The sequence below is a fragment of the Bombus vosnesenskii genome, unplaced genomic scaffold (assembly GCF_011952255.1).
Source record: "Bombus vosnesenskii isolate JDL3184/JDL3185 unplaced genomic scaffold, Bvos_JDL3184-5_v1.1 scf7180000013263, whole genome shotgun sequence".
In the NCBI taxonomy this organism is placed as follows: domain Eukaryota; kingdom Metazoa; phylum Arthropoda; class Insecta; order Hymenoptera; family Apidae; genus Bombus; species Bombus vosnesenskii.
In genome coordinates this window covers 6,498,064-6,517,084 of record NW_022882923.1, presented here as the reverse complement: position 1 = coordinate 6,517,084, position 19,021 = coordinate 6,498,064, and the positions used below count along the sequence as shown (strand labels likewise).

Here is a 19,021-nt window from a genome sequence, read left to right as displayed (position 1 = left end):
TTTCTTGCCTCTGTTCCGTGCTCTATGAATTTTATATTGTAAGACGCTTCCGCGAGGAAACCAGGCCAAATCTTACACGATTTATCGTCCCATGCTTTTATAAATTATCAATCTTTTTATACTTCCTATACTGCCTATTTAGTCTTCCTCGTTACGGAGGGCAATTAAGTTACCAAAGAAACACCAGTCGTATATTCTTTCTTGTCTCTATAAACGATACGGTTTTTTATTATGTTTTAATTGGTTCATGTTAAGCTGATTATCTTCTCCTTTACGTTCTTCAATTTTCGCTCTTTCTTCAAGCCTTTGAACCCTTCTTTCATACCCTTGATGTATCGTCGACACGAGAAACTCGTAATGAAGCAAACAGTTAACATTGACCCAGATCATCGTGCTTTTTTGTTTCTCCCCGTAATGCTTTGCACATGATTAATCGACGGGGCAGTAGTATATCGTTTATCGCGTTAAAGTTCAGAAAAGGTAACTTCTTTCACGTGCTATGTAGCTTGGAAGTTTGCTCGCAGGAGGATTGCATCAGGTGTACGCTTATAGTGACGGGGCACATTTTGCAACCTCCTGTCGAGTCTTCTTCAGTCGAGCAAAAAGTCAATAGCGTCGACGTATTATGTCTATATTCTTATTTACGAAGCGATTTTTACAGATAGCGGGAAAAATAGTCGGCCACGTCTCATGCCGTGAAATTATTGTTCATCGATGACATTTATTTTAGACCATCGCAGTTTTTGTCAGAGCTAATCCACCGGCAGGATTTGCAAAACTATAATAAAGCTCGATCGAAGATATTAGGCACATCGGTAAAGTAACTGAAGCTGTCAAAATAGAATTCTCAACTGTTTATGTCTTTAATCCTTTGAGTACTTGGTCCATACAAGCAACATGAAAGATGTACGAGCGTTTAATGCTTGCAATGGCGAGCATAGAAAGAGCAACATTCTGTTTTCGTAACTCGTGTGAAATAAGTAATGTTTATTTTTACATTAATATTATTATGTCGAGAAAAAGAGGGAGAATGAAATATTTGCAACATTCTAACAGATATTCGAAGAAATATATATATATACCATTTATTTATAATAGTGCTATAGTATAATATACTTTTTAAGTATGTGTTACCTATATCTAAATTAATTTTATTATGTCGTGGATACACATAAAAGAGTAGATGAAAACAAAATCATCGAAGAAACGAGATATTATATAAACAATAATGTAGACGTATACACAATTAATTTTGTACTGTATCATGAAAGAAGTAATTACTTTCATGATATATTTACAAAAAGTTCAAATCATTGGAATAATTCTTTTTTCTACCACATATTATTATTTTAATAAGCACGGGAAGGGTCATTAAACATATATATAACATGTAGATATGTTGTAAACATTAGTATATCTTTGAATGCATCAACTCAAAACTGACGCTTATTTGATATCGAAGATTTGAAGTATACACAGCTTGATGTCGTTCAGTTAGCAAAATTGAAATTTTCAAGCGCAAGCTGTATTCTTTTGAAAGAAATATCTCTAACTTTACGACCATTACAGCTAACTTCGTCGTAAACCATACTATATAATATAATTATCAGAATTGAAATCTTCGCGTCCTTTTTAATGAATTATCTTTTCTCTGTTTTTCCTTTTTTTTTCTTTTTTTAACGCTGGTATTCGGTACGAGCGTGTCATTGAACCTAATTGCAATACTAGCGAAACTTGGTATATTTCTTCCGAAAGATCACAGTTGATACTCGAAAGCCAGAACTTTAACAATCAAGTTTTTTCCACTATTGATTCGGACGAACAGAATTTATAACTACTACGTGCCTCTTAAATTTATCTACGTTTCAACATTATAAGACTTCAAGGCCATTTGAACGTTTCATCGCAAGACGTTTCATCTTCCAAGCTCAAGGGACAGTATTCATCAGCAGTGACCCTGTCCAAATCCCCTATATCCGCTCTAGGTTTGAACGGTAGCTCGGAAACCAAAATACCTTCTAGTGGTTCTTTTTCATCCGCGTCCTCCTCGAACTCCCAAAAATCATCATTGGAAACGTGATTGCCGATGACCGACTTAAAATCCTTTTCACTGAACGTGATCGTTTTCACGTTTCGTCTTTTGGGTAATTGCTTCTCGCGTAAAATGTCCCTAGACATGGCCAGCTTCCTGTCGTATTTGATTCTCTTAACCGTGCTCTTAGACACTCGGGAGACTGATCGATGACGATCGTCGTTCTCGCGACGTTCGAGGTCACGGTCGTCGTGATTAATAGGTTGTCGAGAATCCTGTTCATTCTCGGTCGACTTCCTTCTTTCCAGCTCCGATTCCGCGACAGTTCCCAGGAATGCATTTTTATCGGTAGATCCCCCTGCGGCGGCCTCGTTTTCACTGGTGCCACCTGTCACCTGTGGCTCCCCATTCGTTTCCACAGAATCATTTTCTGCAGCTTCGACCGCACGCGCAATCGTTTCGACAGCTTCGAGAATCTCCCGCGATGGCTCCACAGGCGGATCGGGGTGTGGCGTGGTAACCGCGGAATTGGTCTTATCGACCGAGTCAGCTTGTACGTCGGACCTCATTCGCGGATTCTTTCGATACTCTTCCTCCAAGTAGCTCCGGAACTGGTCTCTGAAGTAACTGTCGATCATTTTCCACACGCTGGTGCTGTACCAGGTGAGTATACCAATGAGAAACACGCCGCGAAAGATCAATCCCAGCATGATCACACCCGAGTGTTATTTATTGCTAAATATTGCTCGTGGTAAATCAAACGAATAATAAGAATGCGCATAATTTAACGATTGATATTTTGCTTATTAAAATTTATGAAGGGTCTGTGATAAAATGTCTATAATTATGGTCTACTGTAATGTAAGCGATGGAATACTTTTAGGAAGTTTGAGTAAGAGTACCTTATGACCTAGAGAATCGATACATAGATACTTGATACTGTGGTACAAACAAGGTAAAATAAATATTTCTGTAGCTCTTTGATGTTGAATCATGTTACGTGTTACGTTAATGCGAGCGTACGTCTAGAGTTCATGTTCAGAAAGCAAAGGATAATTTGCAGCGTGTAGTTATAAACGCTGAATTACTCCAAGAAAATGCGTTAGATATATCGATTGTAGTATCGTTAACTTCTCTCTACTATATCAAACTTCGTCCAAGATTTTTTCTCAAATTTTGTGAATAGTTTCGCTCAAAAGTTTCCGCTTATTCCGTTTCCCCGAAATAGTATTCCTTTAGAATACTCATAGCTTCCTGCATTTTTGGAAATCCCATCGTGACAAAAACTAATATCGAATTGGCGATTACGAACAGTCGCATCATTTCGAGACCACTGTTAGATCGTAACCATTCGCTAAATCCTTGATTATCCACGTCCTTTTCAACATCGTTTTTCTCATTTTTCTTGTCTTCCGGGCCGTTCATTTCGTTCTGCCGTCCTTTACCGCCTTTGTTTTCATAATTGCCGCGTTTTTTCATCGCTTCTATGTGGATTGCATCTGAAACTTATAAAATTCCCATTTTTAACAATTGCAGACAAAAATTAGATAGATACACGCTTCCGCTTTTGAAATAGCATTCTATTTTTATCGTACTGTAAATTATTCTTGTTGATTCAAGTTTCACGAGAAATATCACATGGAACACTAATTTTGGACATCACTTTTCTGGAGTACAGTTCCTGCGTATCTATAGTAAGCGCGCCTAAAATACATTGCTTTAGAAGCCAAGGGGTTCACAGTAAAAATGGAATTGTAATGTTTTTAGTTCACTGTTGTGCTCATTCATGTGCTCACTTGGTCTTATTGTATCGACAACTAGGACAGTAAGTTTAACATTTTTAGTGTCTTCACAATTTTCCTTTCTATCGTTTTTGTTCCAAATTGAAATGAAACATTGACGCAATAAAAAAGCAGTAGTCGATTCAATTATTACTGACGTTTTGTTGCATCATTAAAAGTAAGAAGCAAATTTATTGAAAATATAAAAAAAAGATATGGACAGAAAAATTCAATTTATTAAATTATTTAATTCCATTCGTGTGTAATTAAAATTTAATTTGACATATCGCTTTAAAGTATTGATTTCGTCATTTCGTGGTTTGAAAATAAATATTAATGAAACACGGTATTCGATTAAGAAATTCTCAATTGATGTACTGACGTGATGTTTATGGAATATGAACCATCATGTGAATAATGAATTACCATGTACGCCAACAGCGTCACGTGTGTAAGGATTACGATTAATTTAAATTTAATCAGCTGTGAAATAAATGAATATACAACTCATGTGTTTACTTGAAAACGGAACAAATCTCTTTCAGATAGTCATTGTTTGTAATCAAATTATATCGTACAAGAGCACAAGAAACAAAACACGATTTGTGTTGGCAATTTACTATGGCAGCAAACGTGTTAACCATAATAATACGAATCACAATTGCTCATGATACTTACGTATAATCTTCTATAATATTCTCTCTAATCCTCTACTCTACCTATACGATAGACAATATCTAGTCTACCGTCTAATCTTTCTAATTCCCTCAAAATGACGAAACCAATGAAAATCAGTCGACGATTAATTTCATACTATTCTTTAAATTTAATATGCAGGGTGGATGGTAACTGATGGTACAAGCGGAAAGGGGGTGATTCTACGCGAAAAAAAGAAGTCGAAAATATAGAATAAAAATTTTTTTTTAAATTCTTTTTTTTTAATTTTTCCATCGAGACAACGATCCGTTATTACGAGACGTGATAAAGTGCACGCGTACCGAGCTAAAATTCAAAGTCGATTTTCTCGAAAACAAAGCCTCAAACGAAAAATCTTTATTCTATATTTTCGACTTCTTTTTTCGCGTAGAATCACCCCCTTTCCGCTTGTACCACCAGTTACCAACCACCCTGTATAATTTAATATCAGAATTCAAGAATCGCAACGATTGTAATCATCTCTTCCTAAAGATGTACCAAATACGTTTCAAATATCACGTTAAAGTATTCAACATCGGAATAATTATATTCCCACCATCTTTTCGATTCTACCATAATGGAGTTCCTCTAATCGTTGTAAAATTGCGGTATCGCGTCCATGCATTTGACGGCATAATGGTTTCGTAGTAATCGATGCAGACTAAATGAACTGGATTTGAGTACGCCCATCCGTACTGTTGTCGTCGAAATGTTAGACGATCCACGCGCATTAACTTTCGCATACAGCACCGATAGAGGCAGGATATTTCAGACATTCCGGCACGTACGGAAGAGACGAATGCTCGAGCGAGCGCGCGACGATCGTCATTCGATGTATGCGCGTAATTTACTTGCGTGTGTGTAATGCCGCGTGGAAAATACATATGTATGTATAGCTCTTAAACACGTGCAGGTTTTAGGACAAGCAGTCGAACAACGAAAGCATCCATTTCTGCGCCACGCGTGTTCTTCGCCACTCGAGAAAGTAATCTACGGTGGCTACAAAAAGTACTGGCACACGTCCTTATTTTCCAATGAAACGTTTTTTTAATCCGGTCCTACGCTTCATTTTCATAATTTCAAATTTTTGTAGTCATATACGGGGATACTATTAAACGATACTAAATTTAATTGTATTTAGCTTTAATTAATTGGTGCTCAAATGCAATAGAATGGTCTGACAACACTCTTTTTTTTAATACATAATTCATTCTTCGTTTTTTAGATTAGACTCAAACTTAGGCTGTTTGGTATTTTTTTGTATTTTTATAAAGTAGAAAGTATTTTGTAAGTTTGGAGAAGTTTCCTTATATAGAGAGATGTTTAAATAGAGCACATTTCCTATTACAATTGTTAATTCGTGTAGCAAATCGTGTTTCTTAGAACATTGAACATTATCTGCATTGTTTCTTTATTAAGGATGAGATGAATCATTTCAAAGAAGTTGGATTATTTTATCAAATTGTTGTTTACAATTAATTGAGATTTGATAATAGAGCTGAGAAGCTTTTAAGAAACTTCTGATATTGTTTCAAGGAAGAAAAAACAAAATTTTTACAAAAAGAATGTCGGTGTGTTTAAATACTTATCTGCGGCAGTATACGTGTAAACGATTAGAATATATTATAAATCATCTCCGAACCTGTTCCCATAAAGTGTTTAAAAAAGTAATCAGTAAATAATGTCAAAATTTTATAGAAAATTTCAAGAGTAATATGATTTCAAAATTAGCATAGGCACACAGGCAACACAACAAGTGTTGAAAATTGTATTATGACGTTGGTGTGAAATGTCGGTATAGTATTGGTTAAAACAGAATTCCCACACTTTATCACGGCCTTGTTTCTTCTCTAAAACTTGGACTTCTCTATTGAGCTTCTAATTACCGAAGTTTGCTCTTTCATTATTTCTGTTGAAACTTGCATAATGTATGGCAAAAGTTGGACTGCCGCTGGCAAAAATAGATAGTTGTTAACTAGGAGACAATTATAAGACTTCATCGGTACAATACTATGTCTATCGTTCGTTTCTTGTCTTCTTTTATCCCTTATAGACCTTTACATCTTTGTATCGATCGCTTTGCTAGAATTTAATGTTACATAATTTACAAGAATATCGTTATTTTAATATCACATTTTTGCTTCCAAGGTGATATAACTAAGACACAGTAATTTTCCATCAAATGCTAACGACTGGTTCTAATCATAATGACACATTTCTTTATCCAATGGAAGATCTATTATAAAATAGAATAAGAGGTTTTATTTTTGTAATCTTTAATTTATATTTTTTACAAAACTATCAGAAATTTTCTCGCCGTGCTTTGAAAAATGTGCTTTACTACTTCTGCACATTGATCTGATACCATAGATGCTAAAATAGAAATAAATTGTTTCGCTAAAAGTTGAAAAATCGTGATTACTTGAACGACTGACCAATGTTGTCGTTCTATCTTATCTGTAAAATTATTTTTAACTCCTTTAATTCCTTTCTGTCTGTTCAAATGATATTTAAGGTTTTACGAAACTCGTAGTAAACGAAATATCGTAGGCCAGTGCGAGTTCAATCCCCGAAATTGCATCGCAACTAGATCAGCATATTGTAATTGTCTCATGAATAAATATAAGCTTGTTTTCGTATAAGTAGGATGGCAAGTGCAGGCCGATAAATTTTTCCTCCATGGGTTTAAAACTGGTTCGTCCCTTCCTTGCTCCGTTTAAACGTGATTTAAAGTTGCCCTCCGAAAGTTAGCGTTGATGCGTTGCATAAATGAACAATCTCTCGAATGGCATCTTTTAAGATTGTATATTTAAAAAGTGACTTAATCTAATAAGACTTTTATCCATGTTATCTGTCTCTTTTCCACGTGCAACCGACTAAAAATATACTTATCTGTCTGTGATATATATTGTTATCTATTTTTTTTTATGTAGGTGTTTATTTTTTATTGGTAAGAATAGAACAATTCAGTAGATAATTTTAAATGAACTACGAAGAAAAATTCAATAAAGAAATTGTAGCCAACTCCATTCTGTAGCAGTATAATAGAAGAAATTTTGCGTACAATGTTCAGTCTCTCAAATTATGATTCAAATTAAAATTACTATTTATTCCCTTCACCCATCTTTCACTCCATAGATTCGTGTTATATTTATTTATCTCATCATTACATCACTCTATTAACGGTATCCTACCTCAATCATTAACCATAAATCACGAAATTTATCATATGACAAGAATGGAAACATTGGAGATACATAGCTGGTGAGTTGGCATCGCGAACACGATATTTTACAGTTGGACGATCATCCTTCACCGCGTGTATTTTTTTTTTTTTTTTCATTCCCGCTCTTTTCCGATTCAATGTAAAAGTTGGACATGCTTTATGAAGTCCACCGAAACTAAATTACCTGAACGCGAGAGGTTTTGATCGCGTGAGAACTCACCGCGATAAATCAGCTTCCTGTCGATCACCGAGCAAAGGTCAGTGAATCACACGATTCGACGTTGAATTTTCACGCAACTTTTCTGCTCGCTGGATTTTCGTGTCGTGGCACATGGAAAGATCGTCGCCAACTGGTTGCCAGTTTTTCTCTTCTATATCGTTGTGGATCGTGTTCATAAGGCTTCTTCAGTGGGTAAGCTCATTACAAGACTCCCTGCTCACGTCAAGCGTTCTTCGAAGCGCGTATCTCGTATCGCGTATAAAATGGTTCGAGAAATGTTTAAAATTGAGATAATTTGAAAGAACGAAAATTAATTGTCGCATGGAACATACGTAATATAATGTACAGTTGACGCTCCTATGATCTTTTCTTAAGACATATGCGTAGGTTTGGTATTCTGTACTGGAGATATAACGTTCGTAATATCCACTCAATTTGTCTAATAATAATTTGTAACATTATAATATGATAAGATAAAAGAAAACGAACTTCAAAGCACGGACAATTATGTTGAATTGCAGCAACAATTGTATGGAATACCTACGATTATATCGAAGGTATGAAATAAGGTAAAAAAGGAGATTTAGGAAGTGTAAAATATAACGATTATTAGGAAATTAGATTAGATTTTCAATGACAGTACGTAGATGTTTGTTCGATCTAGCTTGTGGTGACGATCAATTTGGTACACGATGATCGATACGGGTTTTCAAATACGACGTTATTTTCCATTTAGAATGTGTCAGTTAAAACAAGGAACGCTTCATCAATCACGCGCTTTATACAATACTTTCCGTAAAAGAGTATCAAAATATAATGACATGGTATTCTATCGCCTGACGAAAATAAAATGTAAATTTTCACGAAACATTACGTTATTAATTATTACTCTTCAAAGTGTATTTGATCATCAGTATAATATAAATATGCAAGTTCTATTGAAATAAATTACCTCCATATTTGAAAATCACGTAAAAGCGTGATAAGTATATTTTTGTCGATCCTTCTATTTTAATGTCACTTTATGACTAATAAACGTTTTAACACAAAACAGCTGAAAATGGAAAGATCCTGTTAGCTCCAGTCAAAAGTATAAAACCAAGACAAGCAGTATTTTCATATCTACGATATTTGAATATCTTTCGATATCTTAATATTATGACAGGCACTCACTAAAGAGAATGAAAAATGCTTGTTGAATCCCAAATCAAGTAGAAAAATAATGGTAAAATAAGATTGATTAAAAATATATTGCAGTTTTAAACTGTCGCTTTATAAAAAATGTAAAATTTGACGTATCCTTATCATCTTATTTCTCTGTACTAGTCACTTGAAATTTATAATATCAATGCCAACAAGACACACGCTTTTCATTGTATGGATTTTTTTATTCCTGATATAGTATTGCAGAATTTTATTATTTGCTTGTTTGATGCGACGTTTCATTCGTTTTAAAGTACGTACGGAAGTTTTTGAGGACACCGCTCGAAACCGTACCATAGTACTTCGATATTCAATAACTATCCGCTAATCCGCTAGTCTACGTAAGTATGTCGAATCACTAGAAGCCAGATACGTGAATATTTGTTCTTTTTTCCACTTTAGGTTCATCGACTTCGCAATTATTAGTGATAAACGTAGACTATGTTTATCGACGTATATGCAGAAATATATGTGCAAGGATAGATAAAATGTTTTCTTCTAATACAATTAATCCATATCATTTTTTATTCTTTTTCTTTTCTTTTTTTTTATGTTCTTTACGAATGAAATGTAAAATGTAAGTGTTACGTAATTGTTAGACGAGAAAAAAAGAGATTCTGAAGGGGCAGCCTCTTCATTAAGCTACCTCAAGGGATTGCTCTTTCTCGATGGAGAAATTGAATTCTAATATAGTTACCTCGATCTTCGTTTCAACGATGACGCTGGAAAAGCTAGAATGCATCTCTACATGGGTCTGTTTAATTTTTCTATTTTTTACAATTTTTCTCTTCGCTGCTCAAATTACATTTACGTTCGTATTATAAAATATGCGGTGGGTACACTAATTTATTTTATGAATCTGATATCTATAGGTTGCAAATTAAAAAGATATTTCGCCTGGTGAAAAAGGATCCTATTTTTCAATTTTCCCTTGATACGAGTTTCAGGAAAACATATATTTATATACATGTTACAGTTATACGTTTTAAACTGTGGTCTAGCTCTGTGGTTTGTCTCTGGTCTATCCGAGACAATATTTTTTCAACAGAGAGGAAAAGTCTCAGTTAGCGGATGAAAAGCTTCCTTTACGGTCAAGGGATGGAGTTTATTGGTCGTTTTGTTGAGAAATTTCCAGGTCGCTCGTAACTAATGTACCACGTACGAACGGTCAAGAGTCTCTCCGGAACTCTTACACTATACCATACCCTTTCGTTCTATTTATCTTATATCTGCCAAGGAATACATAGCTTTAGAAAGATTTCATGAGGTAACGAGAAATGATTGCATTACGTTCACCGACAGTGCAGTACAGATAGCAGAAGCAGCGAAAAATAGGTTTGATTCTACACGAATTTAATGGATAGAGATCATTATCTCTCTGATGTGTACAGATTATTACTGTCTATCGACAGACCAGTCTCTTTCTCTTCTCTTCTAGCGAATATATTGTTCTTAGAGCAAGCATTGCTAGAGGGTTTACATCGTTTCCTTTCGAATGACATTACCAACTTCTTCTTAAACAATACGTCGTTATCATACACTGTTGGCCATCAGACTCGCATAAACATCGCTAGCCGTGATTACCACGTGAACACAGACAGAACAAGGAACCTCGGAAGCACAATACCGTGCCATATCCGTGTCGCGACTATTTTAACTCTGAATTCTTATCGTTAGTGGAAAGTGGAAAAGATGAGTAGGTAATGTGCATCGACGCGTTTCTGGGTAAGTCCGGAAGTAATTCGAACCTACAATTTTACGCGAGGAAATTGAAGGACGAGTGTAAACAGGTAGGAAAATCTATAAGTAATTTTACTCAAAGTTTACGATATTTTATAGTTCTATTTAGTTTTAACAATAAGCAAGTAGTAAACCTTTATTCATGGATACACTGACTTACAAATGAAAACAGATAACAGGGTATATATAAAAATCTCTCAATAATGAAAATGCTTCCTAGAATTACAGTATTATAAATCTTCATAAATTTCAAACAATCTTCGTCGTAATCAATCGCAACGGAGCTTAGAAAGCTATTAATACGTATATTGTTTGCATACAGGATTCGTGTAGTCTCATTAAGACTTCCGTGGGTTATTTATCAAAATCAACACAGCACTTAACGCGCTAACATATTGTTGACGGTATACCGTGAAATAAATTTTACCGCCGCTCCCGTATTTCTGGAAAATATGTCAACGTTCATCAAGTGAAAAACGTCGATTCACGCCTGCCGTCCGCATCGTCTAAAAAATTAAAAATGTCGATTCCGCCAATAGTATAATCCAGCACTACTTTATTTACATAACCACACCACTGCTTCATTTATAGAATTTAATATTAATTTCATAGATTACATAGACTAGAAACAAAAGCACGAATTGAGAAATTGTTATTTGAAAATCACGTGAATATTGGAACCCAGATTTATAAACAAAACAGTAAGCTGAGATAAGAGGATAATTTATCAGGTGAGTTTATTTTCGTTATAAGATTCCACAGAATTCTGTGTTGAACCCTAGCTACGCCACTTAAGGATTCTCGATGCTGTTCAACGCGTGCTTGTTATTTTTCGCTCTGTAGAAGTTGCTTGTAGACATTGCTATTACGTCTGTATGTATTTGCTCGCTATGTTTGAAGAGAAAAATTGTTTGCGAAGGTTTTCTGCGATCCTCGAACATCTTTTCTATGAGGAAGCTATCGATGTAACTTCACCATTTTGGTTGTTCTTGTTTGATTGCCATGAAATTTGACCTACTTAAGCCTACTTAACCAAGGAAAAGATATTTCAGGCGATCAAGTGAATTAACCTTTCTCTTGAATAAATATTTTATTTGAATTCTAAATTATTTTTTATTTGCAATGAAAACGAAGATTTGGTAGTAATATTGGTCTCTTCGTTCATTTATCGTTAATCGTCAATCTATATTTATTCGAATAAACGAAATGAAATGAAACGGGTGATTGTTCTATTATCTGAAAATTTCATCACCTGACTATTTTTATCTTTCTATTAATTCGAATATGAGAAGTTCCCTTGAACTTTCACATCCCCTCCCCTCGCCCTTTCCATTTGTCAAGACTCGTCACCGTAACCCTGCTCGTAAGTTTGTTATTCATAAAATGCTTTTGATTTACATTGTATTCATGAATCAGCATTGTCTAAAGGGGCATAAAAATTTGTACTGACGCGACACGATGAAAATAGTATTCGCTAAATTTACATTGTCAGGTGGCTCACCTGTTACGCATACAATCGGCCTGTATGCATGCATGTGTTGCGTACGCAAACGTGATTTGTTTGCTGAATTATTCGGCATCTCGTTACGTAACCCTAATTGCGCGCTATACCTACCCGTATGGCCAGTTAATTGCAACAATAACGCGAGCACTGAAAAAGAAGCGTCGATCGTATGAGCCTATATACAATTTGAAACTAAAAATAGAACAGTAAATAAGCAGGGATAATAAGCACAAAAATAATAAATCACAATGAAGCTGATATTTTAATGTCACGATTAAGATAGCTTACGTATAACAAATATCGACTAATGAAAATATTTGAACATTTATAAAAGTTTTTGAAATTCCATTAATAAAGCGTGATACGAGTTCATTTTTTATGTTGCATTATTATATTTGTGCCGTCTAGTTGGTTTTGTTAGACCGTAGACCTCAGATTAAAATAAAAAACCATAAACAGCTTTATAATACCTTTTTTCTGAAGTTAGTCAAATACTGCTTGTTGTAGATAAAATATTTGCTTTGTTTAATTTATTATATCTTTTACAGTAAGACAGTTGAATGCTTGCAAACAAGCATAATATATCTACTAAATTTTACTATATGTAATAATGATTAAATTAGAACCAATTACAAAGACCTTACCAAATACCAATGTGTTTTAATATTTTAATTCGCAGAAATATTAACCTTAATTAAAAAGATATGGAAAAAGGTTCAGGTAGAAAATAATAACAAATTTAATTGATGCATATAGCACGTTTATTTTTTCAACGTTACATACGTAATTTGAATTTAGTGTATAAGAACGTTACAGAAAACTGTTTATGAAAGAATAGAATTATTTTCATTTAGTGTGTCCCAATGATGAAATGTACTCTGGCCGTGGCCTGCGGTGCAATTCGAATCTGCACAGTGCCTAAATTCGATCCTAAGCTATCTCCATTGGCACAGATAACTACATCGCTACCGGGTACGTTTCTGGCATTTATATAATGAATAGTCCCTACAAAAAGACATTTATGTGAAGACATTTCGAATATTTACTCAAAGCTTTTGATTTATACAAAGAATATGAATTTTCTTACTCTAGTTACTCCTAGTTACTCTTACTACCTACTCTTAGTCTAGTTAGTCTTACTCTACTAGTTCTTTGTAACAACGAACGATTACATCTATCGCAACATTTCGTTTTAAAACCAAACTTTTGTTTTGCAAGCCTCAAATTTTAATGAAGAAGAAATAATGGAAGAAATCTTACCGCTCATATCCAGGTGCAAAGTTAAGATTAAAATGAGATTGTAGACGTTCTTGTACGCGTACACTGTACTGAAAATTTTTTCACCTGCCATATGTTCACCTACGTTAAGGTTCTTGAGGCTTGTAGCAATACGTGGCTCAAGATACGAACCCTATATAGAAACAAAAAGCCTTTTATGAGAAAGAATGGGTATTATTTTTCTTACGTGAAGTTCAAAGCAAAATGTGTTCCTTTATTTTGGTATTGATGTTTCTCAAGTTATTTATATACTAGAATTGCAAAATTATATAAAATGCTCTAACTTGTAAAGTAATCCATAATCGTAATTCTCTATTATTCTTGCGTTGTTAACGACTAGATTGTAAATGTTTGTACAAATGAATATTTTTACGAATGCAACGAAGGCAAATAATTTGTTGGAATCTGTTGGTGCAAGTACGTTTCAATTTGAATATAACGGAATATATCTGCCAGTTATGGCAAGAGGTAAAGAATTAACAGTAGAGAAACTTTGTTCAATCGTATCTTTGAAAATACACGTAACAAAAATATCAACTCTTTGGTCGAATTGTACGTTGCTCTTTTCAATTTTTCATCCAAAATACATCTTTTCACGTTTCAAGTATAGACCTTATGGTTACTCACCGGTATTGTTTGTACCAAATCTTTGTCAGACAGTTTCAGTGTAACGGTTTCACGTGGATAATCAATAAATGCGAAATTGGCTTGTATTGCCAGGGACACGATGAAGACACCAGCAATTGAACGGAACATTTTGTATCGGTTGCACTGGATCTGTGACTGTGCCATTGCGGAAATTCACGACTCTTTTATAACTTATACTAAAAGCTTCTCAAGGTACATTTAACTTATCCAAGTACTTACGATTATCTAAATCCGATTTATTGGTACACGTCTCTTTTTTATAAATAAGGAAAGTGTTTCACGCCCTAGACTAAAAGCTTATCAAGGTATATATGACTTATCCAAGTGCTTGTGGTTGTCTACATCCGATTTATTGATATAAGTCACTTTTTCATAAATAAGCAAACTGTTATCAAGAAAAAGTATCGCTATATGTTATTAGTCGCGGGACTAGATTCGTCGATCCGGCACACAATCGAACAGTGACACAAATGAAAATTTGCAAATTTTTAATTACGTACGTCCTTAGTCTGATAAGTATATTTGAATAATATCTGTTGAAGCAAAAATACTTTCTTTTTAATTGATTTATAGTTGTACTAACAATAATGGGTTATTGGCGATTCAATTAACGCCATAAACTAAACTTTCTAATTCTGAAAAAGGATGATTTCGAAAGTAATATATGATGATAAGTTTATAAAATATCTTTTATGAAAGTGGAATAAGTGTTAAAGAGGAAAAGGTTTTTAGAGACTTACCTTTAAATTGGATGTTCGATGAAGATCGTTCGTCATTATCGATGAAGATAATATCAAAAACTATTGCTTTTTAATGATAAATAGATCTGCGGTTTTCAAAAATTTATTCGTTTGTTCTTTTTTTGCAAATGTAAAAAGATGCAATGTAATATTTTTCTTTCTTTTATCCAGCGTAGCTTCCAAATTTTCCTTACTATTACGTGTAACAATTTTTCAATAATTTCTATATAAGTATATACTTCTTTAAATGTACTAGATAGCCATCGACTATTTTCCTACAATTTAAAACCACCAGAAAGTAGAGTTGTTTTTATAATTGAAAAGTATTTGAAATGAAAGTACTCGGTTCTGATTGCTGACGAAACGGGAAGAAAAAGAAAAATCACTAATGTGCAAACGATATTATACCTGGATTAAGATTTGCACTGAACGACAAACAACATTCTATCTCGATAAACGTAATATATTTTCTTGAAACGGTCTGTGTATTTCATCCCTCGCAGAGGTATCTATTTTACGTGTGTAGAAGATATATGCGTATCCCTCCGTATCTGTACTTGAATTTGAGTAGGGTAACTTGAAAAGAAGGGGAAAGATATGCCGACAGGATTGGAGATCGACAGTAAGGTTTGCCGCCACAAAATTTGCCACCAACCATAAAAATCTTACCAAACACCAATATGTTCAAAACACGGAGATATTCTTCTATCCTGATTAGAAAGCTATAGAAGGAAGTTCAGGTGAGTAATAATAAAAAATTTAAGTAATATGTTTATTTTTTCGACATCCTATAGCGCCATACAATTTCTACTTAGAATACCTATATCCATTTGTAATAAAATAATGCGGAAGTTATTGTTTACGAACGTTAAGGAAAAATAAAATTGTTTAATGGAGTTAGCATAGTTTAGTGCGCCCCAATTAACACACGTAATCTTGCGGTGGATTTTGGTGCAATTCGAACGTGAATGATGCTTTCAGACGATCCCAAAGTATTCGCAGTCCCACAGACAACCGCTTCGCTGCCGTTTATGTTCTCGGCACTTACAAAATTAATTCTTCCTGTAGAAAAAGAAACATTTATATGAAGATAGCCGAACAGTCACTCAAATCTTACTCAAAGCGTATCAAATGAACATGAATTTAGTTACGCACTATAAACTTCTCGTAACAAGAAATAATTACGTATACCAGCGATTTCGCTACAAAACTAAACTTTTGTCTCGCAAGCGTTAGAACGTAAAGATTATGAAACAATATAAGAAATCTTACCGTCCACTTGCAGCTTCAGAACTAGCACCAATACAAGTTGCTCATGTTGATTAGAGTATTCTAATATTGAATTATAAATTCTTTCACCTGAAACATGTTCACCAGTGCTAAGAGTTCCCAGGTTTGTTCGAATATCAAGTTGTTCAGGATAAAAATTCTATTCAGAAACAAAAGAAGTAATGTATGCCGGATAGTATGCCGGAGGTTGTTGTTGCAAGTAAATGCAAGTTCAGACTTAATTTAGCTGAGAATTTGCCAAGTATGGCAAGAAGTAAAGAATTAACCGCAGAGAAACCTTCTTCAATCGTAACTCGTAAAATACATATAACAAAAATATCAATATACCCGGTGTCCAAATACTTATAGGCAACCTTATTTTCATTCAAATTACATCTTTTCGCATTGAGAGAATAAATTTTATATTTACTCACCGAATTCGTTTGTATAATATCTTCGTCAGTTAATTTCAGAATAAAGGTTTCGCGTGGATAATTAATAAGTTCGAAAGCAGCCTGCGCTGCGCTGGCTAGGATGAAAACAGTAGCTATCGAACGAAACATTTTGTATTGTTTTCAGTGTATCTGTAACTATGGGATTGCGGAAATGTCGTGTCCCTTTTATACCCCGGATTAGAAGTTTATCAAGGTACACGTAGCTTATCTAAATGTTTTTCATTATCTTACTCCGATTTATGGATACGATGCTCTTCTTTATAAAAAGGGGAAGTTTCTTATGTTATTACCTTCTAATTATTTACATGATGTTAGATCAGCGAGTGCGGTAGAATAATAACACAATTGGCAATTTGCAAATCTTTAATTAAACACGTCCCTAGTCTCAAAAGCAAGTAATCATTCTATTATAAAAATTGCATAATTTTCCAGACATTGTTGACAGTAAAGGGTAATTACGTCATTATTGATATCATAGATGTTGTCTAGCGCGCTGCGTAGCAATTACGCCGTATGAGTTATCGTGTTTACCTATTTATGGATACGATGCTCTTCTTCACAAACACGGAAAGTTTTATGTTATTAACTTCTAATTAACTTCTAATATGGTTAGATTAGCGAATCCGGTAGACTAATGACACAATTGGCAATTTACAAATTTTTAATTAAACACGTCCCCAGCCTCAAACTTAAATAATCATTCTGCTATAAAAATTGCGTAATTTTCCAGACATTGTTGACCGTTAGAGGGTAATTGCGTAATTATTGATGTCATAGACATAGTTTGATTGGCGTACTGCGTAACAATTACGCCGTATGAGTTGGTTGTGTCGCCGATTTTGATGAATGAACAAAAATGTGGATTTATTATAGTTGTTTTACAATTTTTCAGATCTATTACTGAAAATCGTAGAAAACTGCCACTTTCTTTATTTTTTACCGTTTGTAACTCATAGCAAAGTTAACCGTTTATTATATGACTAACTTTTATACGTAGTTATTAGTCCCCTCAACTATTATTATATACTATTATTTCAAAATCACAGAAGAACAAAAATGTTTCCATGACCGTATAAAATTCTTTTTTTTATTTTCACAAAACGGTATTTTCGTCTGTTTGTACGAAAAATCTGTAATACTGTGTTAGCGTTCTCCTCAAATTCATCTAATACGATTGCAGAAGTTTCATTCTCTGCATAATCAATATCTTTTGCATTATCTTCCACCGAAGTCCGAGACACTATCCTCTACACAAGATAGCAATTCGGTGCATGATAAAGATGTTAATAATTTTGATAATGTCATTTCGATAGAAATAATAAACTATTATCTATTTACTATTTTTTTATAAAATAAAGTATGAATAACACATTACTTTCTTTGATAGATTAGAGTAATTGAACTGACATAACAATACATACCATTCATGTAATAAACTGTAAAAAAAAAGAAGATAACAAAAAGGGGCAATGTAAGTTAAGGAACGTACGTCGAGCTGCCACAGTAAATATGATTAAATTGACGCGTGTACGTCGAATCTGCTTAGAATCGGATAAAACAAAGACACAATTAGCGAATTATAATTTTCTGTCGAGTGTTTAGTAGAAATAATGTAATTGAAAAAATTCGAAATATTAATTACCTGGACGCATTAATTTCACGAATACGAACTGTCGCGAATATGGAAAGCTCTCTCCATGACAAACATCTAATGCTAATCTAATATCGCGTTTACTTCCTAATTCGAAGAATTCTCTTCATCATAGTCTATCTTGATGGCGGCATTCTCGTTGTCTCAGAGAACTTGTACAATAAGAGTTTAAAAGGTGTTTCCCACTGCATTGGAGTCGCTTTCTCGAAAGAAAGAAAGAAGATATATCAAGCAGGATATATGTATTAGGTAGATTTTGAATGCTTTTGGAATGACCGACTCGAAGCCAGCATCGACATTGACGAAGACCGAAGAGGAGGAGCTCAGTAAGGTGGAAAGAAAGCTGTCGTATGGAGAATTGGTTGGGGAATTGATTTACATTAAATATGAGGACGACGAATATGATTGATTATATTAAAATAATAAAAATAATTAGGTATTTATTAATTTTTTAATTTGGGTCTACAGCAATATTCATATGATGAATTCATTTCCCTAATCAGTCTTGCTAGTAATCATTTTGACAGTTGTTTATCATATGCGACGATATCATACGCTTCAAAACATTATAAAGCGTA

The 19,021-nt window shown here is 34.1% G+C and overlaps 5 protein-coding genes across 7 annotated transcripts in view; 1 reads left to right on the top strand and 4 right to left on the bottom strand.

Moving 5' to 3' along the window:
- Positions 1-19,021, top strand: part of LOC117230666 — a 148,433-nt gene that overhangs the window by 14,826 nt on the left and 114,586 nt on the right. The window lies entirely within an intron of this gene.
- On the bottom strand, positions 1,655-2,798 carry LOC117230688. Its single transcript, XM_033488385.1, has one exon. The coding sequence runs from the start codon at positions 2,740-2,742 to the stop codon at positions 1,882-1,884; it is 861 nt and encodes a 286-aa protein (XP_033344276.1). The 5' UTR covers positions 2,743-2,798; the 3' UTR covers positions 1,655-1,881.
- Positions 3,207-8,110, bottom strand: LOC117230717. Of its 2 annotated transcripts, none has more exons than XM_033488431.1 (2): positions 7,956-8,110; positions 3,207-3,531 (listed from the first exon to the last, which is right to left on the bottom strand). In XM_033488431.1, exon 2 carries the CDS (start codon positions 3,509-3,511, stop codon positions 3,239-3,241), a length of 273 nt encoding a protein of 90 aa, XP_033344322.1. In that variant the 5' UTR covers positions 3,512-3,531; positions 7,956-8,110; the 3' UTR covers positions 3,207-3,238. The 2 variants fall into 2 exon arrangements, with proteins under 2 accessions (XP_033344322.1, XP_033344330.1); XM_033488439.1 differs by having other exon boundaries at positions 3,207-3,537; positions 7,956-8,108.
- On the bottom strand, positions 13,184-14,758 carry LOC117230713. Its single transcript, XM_033488419.1, has 4 exons — positions 14,548-14,758; positions 14,308-14,463; positions 13,663-13,813; positions 13,184-13,407 (listed from the first exon to the last, which is right to left on the bottom strand). Exons 2-4 carry the CDS (start codon positions 14,434-14,436, stop codon positions 13,253-13,255), a joined length of 435 nt encoding a protein of 144 aa, XP_033344310.1. The 5' UTR covers positions 14,437-14,463; positions 14,548-14,758; the 3' UTR covers positions 13,184-13,252.
- LOC117230728 lies at positions 15,832-16,936 on the bottom strand. The gene is made up of 3 exons (XM_033488451.1): positions 16,772-16,936; positions 16,341-16,497; positions 15,832-16,130 (listed from the first exon to the last, which is right to left on the bottom strand). Exons 1-3 carry the CDS (start codon positions 16,898-16,900, stop codon positions 15,976-15,978), a joined length of 441 nt encoding a protein of 146 aa, XP_033344342.1. The 5' UTR covers positions 16,901-16,936; the 3' UTR covers positions 15,832-15,975.

Coding starts and splice junctions, on each gene's coding strand:
- LOC117230688 (XM_033488385.1), bottom strand. CDS start 2,742: ATGCTGGGATTGATCTTTCGCGGCGTGTTTCTCATTGGTATACTCACC.
- LOC117230717 (XM_033488431.1), bottom strand. CDS start 3,511: ATGAAAAAACGCGGCAATTATGAAAACAAAGGCGGTAAAGGACGGCAG.
- LOC117230728 (XM_033488451.1), bottom strand. CDS start 16,900: ATGTTTCGTTCGATAGCTACTGTTTTCATCCTAGCCAGCGCAGCGCAG. Junction 16,498..16,771: donor ATATTATACAAACGAATTCG/GTGAGTAAATAT, acceptor GTTTCTGAATAG/AATTTTTATCCTGAACAACT. Junction 16,131..16,340: donor TCTGAAGCTGCAAGTGGACG/GTAAGATTTCTT, acceptor CTTTTTCTACAG/GAAGAATTAATTTTGTAAGT.
- LOC117230713 (XM_033488419.1), bottom strand. CDS start 14,436: ATGTTCCGTTCAATTGCTGGTGTCTTCATCGTGTCCCTGGCAATACAA. Junction 13,814..14,307: donor ATTTGGTACAAACAATACCG/GTGAGTAACCAT, acceptor GTTTCTATATAG/GGTTCGTATCTTGAGCCACG. Junction 13,408..13,662: donor TTTGCACCTGGATATGAGCG/GTAAGATTTCTT, acceptor GTCTTTTTGTAG/GGACTATTCATTATATAAAT.